The 11,872-nt window shown below is 35.6% G+C and overlaps 1 protein-coding gene across 1 annotated transcript in view; it reads left to right on the top strand.

Moving 5' to 3' along the window:
• Positions 1-5,240: 5,240 nt before the first annotated feature.
• The window catches only part of BPNT2 (3'(2'), 5'-bisphosphate nucleotidase 2), a 78,726-nt gene continuing 72,094 nt past the window's right edge, over positions 5,241-11,872 (top strand). The window contains exon 1 of the mRNA XM_053715057.1: positions 5,241-5,990. Coding sequence (XP_053571032.1) covers positions 5,628-5,990 — 363 coding nt within the window. The 5' untranslated portion in view covers positions 5,241-5,627. The remainder of the gene's footprint in view (positions 5,991-11,872) is intronic.

Below are 11,872 nucleotides of genomic sequence, written 5' to 3'. Positions count from 1 at the left end.
AAAACAAAAAAATTAACACAACACATATAGAGTCTGGCCCTCCTTTGCAGACACACAGCTAGATTAAAAGCAAAATGGAAGAGACAGTTTTAATCTAGCTGTGCGTTTATAAAAGTGTTCCTTACTTTTTACCTGAAGCTAAATTCAAGTGCCCCCCCCCTCCAGACGCCCATGTGCACAGTAGTAACTCTTTGTACTCCATCCAATCTAACTCTGAACATACTTAACCTGACAGCACCTCTGTACTCATTGCCTATTCCTGGTATAAACACATGGTGCTGCCATATACAGCATACATTCTCTATAAAGTGCAGGACATAGCCAAGTTATCTGTAGCAACACAGTGTACAGTGGGTGTGTGTATTTACTAAAGTTTTTGGATTATTAGTTACCAGGACTATAGGTATTTCCTAATGAGGCAGATCAGTACAGTACTTTACATGTACTTGACTCTAAAGGAGTCAAATCTAGCTGGTTTCTGCTCTTCTTTCTAAACACAGGCTTTGTAGGTAACACTTATGGTGCTTTTGTAAACACTGCTTATCTACTGCTGTGACAGCAACTTCAGACTGAGACATGGTATTTCCTGTAAAGCCAAGAAGCTCCAATAGGGAAAGGGGATCACACCCCAGATCCAGAGAAACAAGGGTTGTTTTACCAGCTAGCCTGCCTCCTCACATACCATATGTCAGGGCTTGAAGGCCATGCTCATTGGCAGAAAGGCAGGATTGTTCTTCTGGCACAGCCTTTCATAACTTCTTCCCAGTTGGTGAGCCACAACCTATAATCAGCTCCTGAGTATCATGTGGCTTATTGGACTGTGAGGTAAAGGTCAGTTAACAGCTGTTTGTGTTTGGCCAGTCAATGGTTTATATCTCTAATGTCAATGTGGTTGCAGCAGTGATTTAACCTCTTGATTTGACATTTGTCTTATAGGCAAGCAAGGACTAAACTGCTGCTGCAGGGTTTTCTGGGCAAACAATAGGTTAAAATTATGCTGCACAAATTACATGCACTAACCAAAAAAATGGTTAAAAACATGGCTTAAAGGGACACTGTACCCAAAAATTTTCTTTTGTGATTCAGATTGAGCATGAAATTTTAAGCAACTTTCTAATTTACTCCTATTATCAAATTTTCTTCATTCTCTTGGTATCTTTATTTGAAATGCAAGAATGTAAGTTTAGATGCCGGCCCATTTTTTGTGATTGGTCAGCACCAATAAACAAGTGCTGTCCATGGTACTGAAGCAAACATTTGCTGGCTCCTTAGCTGAGATGCCTTCTTTTTCAAATAAAGATAGCAAGAGAACGAAGAAAAATTGATAATAGAAGTAAATTAGAAAGTTGCTTAAAATTGCATGCTCTAACTGAATCATGAAAGAAAAAATTTGGGTTCAGTGTCCATTTAAGTCTTGCTCAGGAGCAGCAAAACAATGTAGCTCCTGATAGGCCTTTAGCTATATGTTTACACAACTGAAATTAAGCTCATTGCCACCCAATTAGGGGTGTGGGTAAATCCCGGATCTTTGCCGGATCCATGCCTAATTTAGAAAATACAGACAAATTTAATTGTTTTGCACACAAACACATCCAGACACTTCTGGATCTATCAATATTTTACACAAAAACATTTGGGTCCTTTCAGAACCAACACTTTTTTACAGAAAAACAGCCGGATCCTGCCGGATCAATGCCTAATTTATACAGATACACACAAATTTAAGTGTTTGTATGGGAAATGCCTAATTTCGACACACACAAATTTAAGTGTTTTCCACACAAACACATCCAAACACTTCTGTATCCATTTTACTCAAAAACATTTGGGTCCTTTCAGAACCAACACAATTGTGTATATCTGTCTAAATTAGACATGGATCCGGCAGGATCTGGCTGTTTTTGTGTAAAAAATAGTTGGTTCTTAAAGGGCCCAGATGTTTTTTTGTAAAATATTGATGGATCCACAAGTATCTGGATGTATTTGTGCGGAAAACACTTACATTTTGTGTACATCTGCCTAAATTAGACATGGATCCGGCAGGATCCGGAGGTTTTTCTATAAAAAAGTGTTGGTTCTGAAAGGACACAGATGTTTTGTGTAAAATATTATTGGATCCAGAAGTGTCTGGATGTGTTTGTATAGAAAATATTTAAATTTGAGGATATCTGTCTAAATTAGACATGAATCTGGCAGGATCCGGCTGGTTGTTGGTTCTGAAAGGACACATATGTTTTGGTGTTAAATATTGAAGGATAAAGAAGTGTCTGGATGTGTTTGTGTGGAAAGCACTTACATTTGTGTATATCTGTCTAAATTAGGCATGGATCCATGTCTGTTTTTCTAAAATGAAGTGTTGGTTCTGAAAGGACCCAAAAAATTTTTTGTAAAATATTTATGGATCCAGAAGTGTCTGGATGTGTTTGTGTGGAAAACACATACATTTGTGTGTATTTGTCTAAATTGGGCATGGATCCGGCAGGATCTGACTGTTTTTCTGTAAAAAAGAGTTGGTTTTGAAAGGATCCAAATGTTTTTGAATAAAATGTTGTTGGATCCAGAAGTGTCTGGATGTGTTTGTGTGGAAAACACTTAAATTTGTGTGTATCTGTCTAAATTAGGTATGGATCCGTCAGGATCTGGCTGTTTTTCTGTAAAAAAGCATTGGTTCTGAAAGGACCCAGATGTTTTTAAGTAAAACGTTGTTGGATCCAGAACTATCTGGATGTGTTTGTGTGGAAAACACTTAAATGTGTTTGTATCTGTCGAAATCAGGCATGGATCCGGCAGGATCTGGCTGTTTTTCTGTAAATAAAAGTGTTGGTTCTGAAAGGACCTAAATGTTTTTGAGTAAAATATTGTTGGATAAAGAAGTGTCTGGATGTGTTTGTGTGGAAAACACTTAAATTTGTGTGTATCTGTCTAAATTAGGCATTGATCCGGCAGGATCCGGCTGTTTTTCTGTAAAAAAGTGTTGGTGGTTCTGAATGGACCCAAATATTTTTGTATAAAATATTGATATATCCAGAAGTATCTGGATGTGTTTGTGTGGAAAACACTTAAATTTGTGTGTATCTGTTGAAATTAGGCATGAATCCGACAGGATCCGGCTGTTTTTCTGTAAAAAAGTGTTTGTTCTGAAAGGACCCAAACGTTTTGCAGTAAAATGTTGTTGGATACAGAAGTGTCTGAATGTGTTTGTGTGGAAAACACTTAAAGGGACACTGTAGTCAAAAATAGATTTGTAATATTTCAATAGTATACAGTACCTGTAAATAAAGACATTTTCAATGTTGATCACGTAAACATTTACCGTTTATTATATATTAGTCTGAGAAATATTACATTTTTCCAAACCCACTGACTTTATCGCCGTTATTGATTTCTAATCCGGGGTGACAACTCCAGTTGGAAGATGGCGACTCCTTGACGCAATGCGCATGTTAAATTTGAAATATGAATGCGTTATTTTGATTCTTCTGTCGGTCATATCGGCTTCTGTGACGCAATATGCACATGCGAGTGTAAAAAAATGTAATCGCACATGCGTAGATTGACGCAATTGTATTTTAATTACATGCAAATACTCGCCATCTGATTGGCAAGTAAGTTATACCTTAGACGGCCCACATTTGAGGGCTGGATGACGTGATGTCATGGGGATAAAATAAAACGTTATTTTAATAATAAAGGGAGCTTCAATTCTGCACAAAATAAGGTACAAATCATTTGTGTGATAACTGCAATGTTAAAAGGATGGTCCGTTTTGCATAGAAAAAACAATAGTTAGTAATCCTTTAAATTTGTATTTGTCTAAATTTGGCATGGATTCGGCAGGATCCGGCTGTTTTTCTGTAAAATGTTGTTGGTTCTGAAAGGACCCAGATGTTTTTGAGTAAAATGTTGTTGGTTCTGAAAGGACCCAGATCTTTTTGAGTAAAATATTGTTGGTTCTGAAAGGACCCAGATGTTTTTGAGTAAAATGTTGTTGGTTCTGAAAGGACCCAGATGTTTTTGAGTAAAATGTTGTTGGTTCTGAAAGGACCCAGATGTTTTTGAGTAAAATGTTGTTGGATCTGAAAGGACCCAGATGTTTTTGAGTAAAATGTTGTTGGATCCAGAAGTGTCTGGATGTGCTTGTGTGGAAAACACTTAAATTTGTGTGTATTTTTCTAAATTAGGCATGAATCCGGCAAGATCCAGCAGGATCCAACTTTTACCCCCCCCCCAATTAGCTTATTAACTATTTGGTGCCATTGAGCAATAACAGCTACATTACGGTTACAAAATGAACATGTCAATCCTTCCCTATTGAGCACACACAAAATAAGTGTTAACTATTTGTTACTTACGATTCACAAAAAGAGCGGCTATTAAAGGGACATTCCAGTCAAAAATTAAATGCACATAGATTTATATTATCTTTGAATAGAATTTAGATGTATTGGCAAAAATGCTTCTAGTAAAAGTTATCACTGTTTTATTGGTAACATTTTTCTCTGCACGTGAAGCATAGCTAGATATTGTCACTGAACCCACATTTTAAATAATGCAGCGGCTCAGATCATCAGTGGGGCTTGTATCATGTCAGCAATTAACACATTGAGTAATTACCAGATGGTACAAACACCATAGGCTCTCTGAGCAAGTGCTGTATTTAAAATGCTGGTGCACAGTGCATACTTAAATACACTTTTGAAACAGCTATAGCTTTTATTAGAAGCATTTTTGCCATTACATGTATATTACAAAAATGCTTCTGTTCGATACCGAAATACATCCACGTGGTTTCCAATTTTGCCTGGAATATCCCTTTAACCAAAACTGCTTTAACAATTTATTTCCACGCATCATCAGTTAATTTTTTTAGGTTTGGCTGTTAGTTGAAGCCCCCTCCTGTCAAACATAAGATCTACCTTGCACACACAGTACAGTAGTATTAGAAACACACTTAACATGAGCTCAGAAAATATTAAATGTACATGCAGGTCCCCGACATGTTACTATAAATTCAATGTGATACTCAGGGTTCTAATATATTATTATACTAACTGATTAGTTCGTTTAGGTCAGGTCTGGTCTGGTGATCTGTCGAAAAGCGGGTTCCATTTTCGACGTGACACCTGGACCAAGCAGCTCATGTGGGAAAACCCACAGCTTTTTCCTACAGTGATGAGTTGAGTTCTAAGCCTGTACCATGTGATCACAACAGCCACGTGACATATGTGACGTCACTCACAGGCACCTTGGCTGGATGGGAACTAGCCTCCACCGTTCAGGAAAGGCATACAAGATTTGATGTGACACAGTGTCAGTGTAACACCGGCCTAAAACATTGCCTGATTATCAGTACCTGAATAGCGTTGCAAAGAAAATTAATTAATCATATACTGTATCAAACACTCGTAAAACAATAAAACATATGGATTTTCTCCTTGGACTGTAAACTGGTGACCCAGGCAAGGAAACAGTGCTGAATGTAGGCAACATCTACAAACATTCCATTGGAATAACTGCACTTTATGAGACTGGAGTAAGAAGATCTGAATGGTGAAGTTTCATGCAGCGATTCCTGGTTGATCTAGAAAACAGAATCCAGTGATCAGTGCTTCCCCAGGCAGCCAGTGATGGCGCCCATGGGAATCAGGCTTTCCCCGCTGGGGATTGGGGTCGTCTGTCTATTAGGACTCGGTCTGTTGTACCATGTGTACTCCAACTTCCTCACTGGTAGGCTCTCCACATTCCTTGGGGGCGAGAAAGTAGACTCCAGTGTAGGAGGCATGGTAGACCTCAGAGAACTGCTGGCGGTGTCTGTGATGGCTGCAGAGTTAGGGGGCAAGGAAGTGAAGAGGGTACGGATAAGCAACAATCTCAATGAACAAGCCAAAAGCAAGACAAGAGAAGGAGCAGAAGAAAAAATGACCAGAGGGGACATCCTTTCCAATAAGAAAATGTTTCACCTAATCAAAAACACTTTCCCTGGAGTACAGGTAATAATCAAATAATATTTTTCGATTGTTAACATTAAAGAAAAAAACTGTATTAAAGTACTATAAACTACATAGTTATCTTATGAGATCCTTGACGTCTCACAGATCACATTTATAGAAAAGTCATGATAACTAGACATATTTTATAGATCGATATTCTACTTTATTCTCATTGTTAAAGGGACACTGTACCCAAAAAATTTCTTTCGCCATTCAGATTGAGCATGAAATTTTAAGCAACTTTCTAATTTACTCTGATTATCAAATTTTCTTCATTCTCTTGGTATCTTTATTTGAAATGCAAGAATGTAAGTTTAGATGCTGGCCCATTTTTGGTGAACAACCTGGGTTGTCCTTGCTGATTGGTGGATAAATTCATCCACCAATAAAAAAGTGCTGTCCAGAGTACTGAAACCAAAAAAAGCTTAGATGCCTTCTTTTTCAAATAATGATAGCAAGAGAACGAAGAAAAATTGATAATAGGAGTAAATTAGAAAGTTGCTTAAAATTGCATGCTCTTTCTGAATTACAAAAGAAAAAAATTGGGTACAGTGTCCCTTTAATTCTCAGGTGTCTAATAAAATATTGTGTACATTGTTAATATATATTCAACTGTATATAACTGGTTGCATTTCAAGTCATTTTACAATTTAAGCTTTGAACTTTTTAATGTGGGCACTTTTTTGTTGTAGATGTGTATTGTACTACTACTAGGTATTATTAAAGGGATAGTCTAGTCAAAAATAAACTTTCATGATTCAGATAGATCATGCAATTTTAAGCAACTTTCCAATTTACTCCTATTATCCATTTTTCTTCATTCTCTTTGTATTTTTGTTTTAAAAAAGCAAGAATGTAAGGTCCATTTTGGTCCAGCACCTGGGTAGCGCTTGCTGATTGGATGGCTACATTTAGACACCAATCAGCAAGCACTACCCAGGTTCTGAACAAAAAATGGGCCAGCTTCTAAGCTTACATTCCTGATACCAAGAGAATGAAGAAAAATTGATAATAGAAGTAAATTAGAAAGTTGCTTAAAATATCATGCACTATCTGAATCATGAAAGTTTAATTTTGACTATACTATCCCTTTAATTACAGCTATAATATTTTAGAACTTCACAAATTCTGGGAGTAGTGCAGCTCCATATGTATGTGTATGCGTGTGTGTATATATATATATATATATATATATATATATATGTGTGTGTGTATATATATATATATATATATATATATATATATGTGTGTGTGTATATATATATATATATATATATATATATATATATATATATGTGTGTGTGTGTGTGTGTGTATATATATATATATATATATATATATATATATATATATATATATATATATATATATATATATATATATATATATATAAAATGTGGCAGTGTACTGGTCCAATTATTTTTTGATTATGCCATATGCAAGTTTCTTCACTGGGTTTCAAAATGTGTTAGATGCTATTCCATATTTTGGATAACTCCCATACTTCATGTACATTTGTTAATCCTTATATTGTTTAGGGTCTGACAGACTGAGTGTTACTGTAGCATTTTGAATTGATTATTAATACAATGAAATCATTGTGTGTGTATATGTATAAAAAAAAAAAGTCACCTTTGGCCTACTTCTTCATACCAAGCCTAACACCAATCTTAAAGGGACACTGTACCCAATTTTTTTCTTTTGTAATTCAGAAAGAGCATGCAATTTTAAGCAACTTTCTAATTTACTCCTATTATCAATTTTTCTTCGTTCTCTTGCTATCATTATTTGAAAAAGAAGGCATCTAAGCTTTTTTTGGTTTCAGTACTCTGGACAGCACTTTTTTATTGGTGGATGAATTTATCCACCAATCAGCAAGGACAACCCAGGTTGTTCACCAAAAATGGGCCAGCATCTAAACTTACATTCTTGCATTTCAAATAAAGATACCAAGAGAATGAAGAAAATTTGATAATCAGAGTAAATTAGAAAGTTGCTTAAAATTTCATGCTCAATCTGAATGGCGAAAGAAATTTTTTGGGTACAGTGTCCCTTTAAGTAGCCACGTCTTTAATGCTTAGAAACACATTCACTGTAACCACACCTACTATAATAAAGGAGCATAATTGCACATTCACCTTTTGACATTTACAGTTTCATGTACTTTAATATTATTTTTTTACTCCATTTTTTTTAGATTTTTTTAGCGAGTGATATTTTTTATTTGTGCACTTTATATAGATATATGAATTACAAACAAGTTTAGGCTGTTTGAAAAGTAATGTGCACTAATTGCAATTCATATTATTACTACAGATGTATATTAACATAATACAACTTTTATAAATAATGTAACATTGTCTGAGTGAAAATAGGTACAGATGTCTAACACTGGATGCAAACTTTATGACTCAGTTGTCACTACAAAGTTGTGCACATGTTTTGTAATCCAGTAACCAGGGATGCTGATTTTCTGTGTCATCACATTAATTATCTGCTGACAACAGATCTGTGCTTTCTTTTATAATTGCAGCTTTTAGTGTCTTTTCAGATCACAGTTTTAAATGCTACTATTAGTGCCAGATTCCAAACCTTTAGTACTTTACACCAATACTTATTTTTTTCCTAGGATGCTGTGATTTTGCAAAATATTTTAGAACACATGGTCATAGCAAGTGCAGGTCTCATCAGCCTCTCACTCTCAGCTCCTATACACTCTTGAACAGGCTTTATTGTTGCTACTATCCCTTCCACTTACTAATACTGATGCAACGCAATGAAAAATTACAGTGGCAAAACCCTGCAAGTGGATCCGAGTTAGGGCGAGATTACGAGTGCATGCTGTTTTGTGCGAGCAATATTGGGTTTATTGCGGCTGTTTGTGCGCGTTGAAAGGAGCACTCAAATTACAAGTTAAAAGTAAATGCAAACGCTTAGGCGCAATTGCGATTTGCTTTAAAATGATTGCTGCGACCGTAGAGCTCTGGTTTCACAGTGTCACAAAACACATAAAAAGTGTATTTATATGTGAAGCTTTATATTTACAGAGATATATGCATAAACACATAAATACACAGGTAGACATATATGTAAGTGCACTGGAGCCCTTTGTAGTTAAAGGGACAGTCTAGTCAAAATTAAACTTTCATGATTTAGATAGGACATGCAATTTTAAACAACTTTAAAATTTACTTTTATATTCAAATTTGTTTTGCTCTCTTGGTATTTTTAGTTAAAAGCTAAGCCTAGGTAGGCTCATATGCTAATTTCCAAGCCCTTGAAGGCCACCTCTTATCTGAATGCATTTCACAGTTTTTTCACAGCTAGAGGGAATTAGTTCATGTGTGATATATAGATAACAATTGTGCTCACACACGTAGAGTAACTTAGGAGTCAGCACCGATTAACTAAAATGCAAGTCTGTTAAAAGAACTGAAATAAGGGGGCAGTCTGCAGAGGCTTAGAAACAAGGTAATCACAGAGGTAAAAAGTATATTAATATAACTGTGTTGGCTATGTAAAACTGGGGAATGGGTAATAAAGGTATTACCTATTTTTTTTAAACTACAAATTCTGGAGCAGACTGTCCCTTTAAGTAGCTGAAAACATGTAAAATACTTTTTATGCAATATTCATTTTTAATTGTTATACTGTATATTTACTGTAAATATTTCACATTCCGATGTTCTTCACATAGCAGAATATGTTCTAAGAATTTATATATATCTCTATCTATCGAAAATATATATATATATATATATATATATATATATATATATATATATATATATTTATAAATTCTTAGAACATAGTCTGCTATGTGAAGAACATCGTAATGTGACATATTTACAGTGTGTGTGTGTGTGTGTGTATATATATATATATATACTGTAAATATTTCACATTCCGATGTTCTTCACATAGCAGACTATGTTCTAAGAAATTATAAATAATAAATATATATATATATATATATATATATATATTCTTAGAACATATTCTGCTATGTGAAGAACATCGGAATGTGAAATATTTAGAGTTTGTGTGTGTGTGTATATATAAAATAGAAGGATACTGGAAGGGATACCGTGCCAGTAGGTGTGCCCCCTCAACAAAGATAAAGAATAATAAACACAGTGAGTGAATATATTGATAAAAGGTTAAATCATAGAGAATATTGATGGAGGTCACAATATAACCCCTCTGTTCTCTAGATAGGAGATATAGACACAGTCTTGGTTTTCAAATTTGCCAATGGTGTATGGCCGCTAGGTGATATAGTCTTATTTGACCAAGTTTATAGAGTAGTAAGCAATATCTATCCCAAAGAGGTTTGTATGTACTACTTACAAAAATCACCCTCAATAATATGAGGTGAGTGTGAAGCACGATCAGGTTGGTACTGAACGGATGATTAAGTTCCAAGTCTTGTACACGAGATCAGGTGAGCTCCAGGCAGGGATCCTCTTGATTCGGATTCTGGTGAGGAAGGAGCTACATATAGCACAACCCTTTGAAACGCCTACCTACTGGGGTGAACATCTACAAGTGGATTCTTTGCCTTCTTTTGGGGACAACTACCAGAATCCGAATCAAGAGGATCCCTGCCTGGAGCTCACTAAGACAGAACCTGATCTCCAGTAGGCGGAGCTGTCCGATTGTGTTGCAGCAAAGCCAAGCAAGATGAAATTAATCAGTTTAACCAGACCTGAGCTATTGAGCAGAATTCAAAGGAACAAGATCTTCCTGTCTATAAATCAGTCCAGATTGGAATGCATAGAAAGAACTGTTTACAGAAAAATGCAAGTGAAGTCTGTGTTGTGTGATTATTTTATTAGGTTTATACATTATTTTTAAAGCTGTGAAATGAAAACTTTAAATGCTAAACAGCATTATAAACCTAATAAAATAATCACACAACACAGAATATATAATTAAACTAAGTTAAATGAACAAAAACATTTGCTAAACAGCATTATAAACCTAATAAAATAATCACACAACACAGACTTCACTTGCATTTTTCTGCAAACAGTTCTTTCTATGCATTCCAATCTGGACTGATTTATAGACAAGAAGATCTTGTTCCTTTGCAAGCTGCTCGATAGCTCAGGTCTGGTTAAACTGATTAATTTCAGCTTGCTTGGCTTGCATATCTTTGCTGCAACACAAGCGGACAGCTCCACCTACTGGCTGTTTTAATCAATGCACTGCTTCTCAATGCTTTTCAATAGCAGTCACATGACTGATAAAAAAGGTTGTTTTTCTGAAATGGTGCAAATTGAACCGTTGTAAACCGAGGGCCACCTGCATGTATATGTATGTATGTATATGTATGTATATGTATGTATGTGTATGTCTGTTATGTGAAGAACATCGTAATGTGAAATATTTACAGTGTGTGTGTTTTCAAATGTGCTTTGTTCTTTTGGTATCCATTGTTGAACATTAATACGCACATATCCTACACTAGCGGGAGCTAGCTGCTGATTTGTGCTTGCGCACATTTGTCTCTATTCTTGAGAATATTTCACAGTGCATTACACTAGTCTGGGTTTTGAAAGATCGATATTGCTGTGGTGAGAAAGCCAAATACATTTTAAAGGGACAGTAAAGTCAAAATTAAACTTTCTTGATTCAGATAGGGCATGTGATTTTAAACAACTTTCCAATTTACTTTTATCATCAAATTTGCTTTGTTCTTTTGGTATTCCTTGTCGAAAGCTAAACCTAGGTAGGCTCATAAGCTAATTTCTAAGCCCTTAAAGCCACCTCTTATCTCAGTGCATTGTGACAGTTTTTCACAGCTAGGAACGTTAGTTCATGTGTGCCATATAGATAACACTGTGCTCACGCCCGTGGCGTTATTTATGAGCCAGCAC

The sequence above is a fragment of the Bombina bombina genome, chromosome 5 (genome assembly GCF_027579735.1).
Source record: "Bombina bombina isolate aBomBom1 chromosome 5, aBomBom1.pri, whole genome shotgun sequence".
In the NCBI taxonomy this organism is placed as follows: domain Eukaryota; kingdom Metazoa; phylum Chordata; class Amphibia; order Anura; family Bombinatoridae; genus Bombina; species Bombina bombina.
The sequence above is the reverse complement of the archived record's forward strand: the minus strand, read 5'-3'. Positions and strand labels throughout refer to the sequence as shown.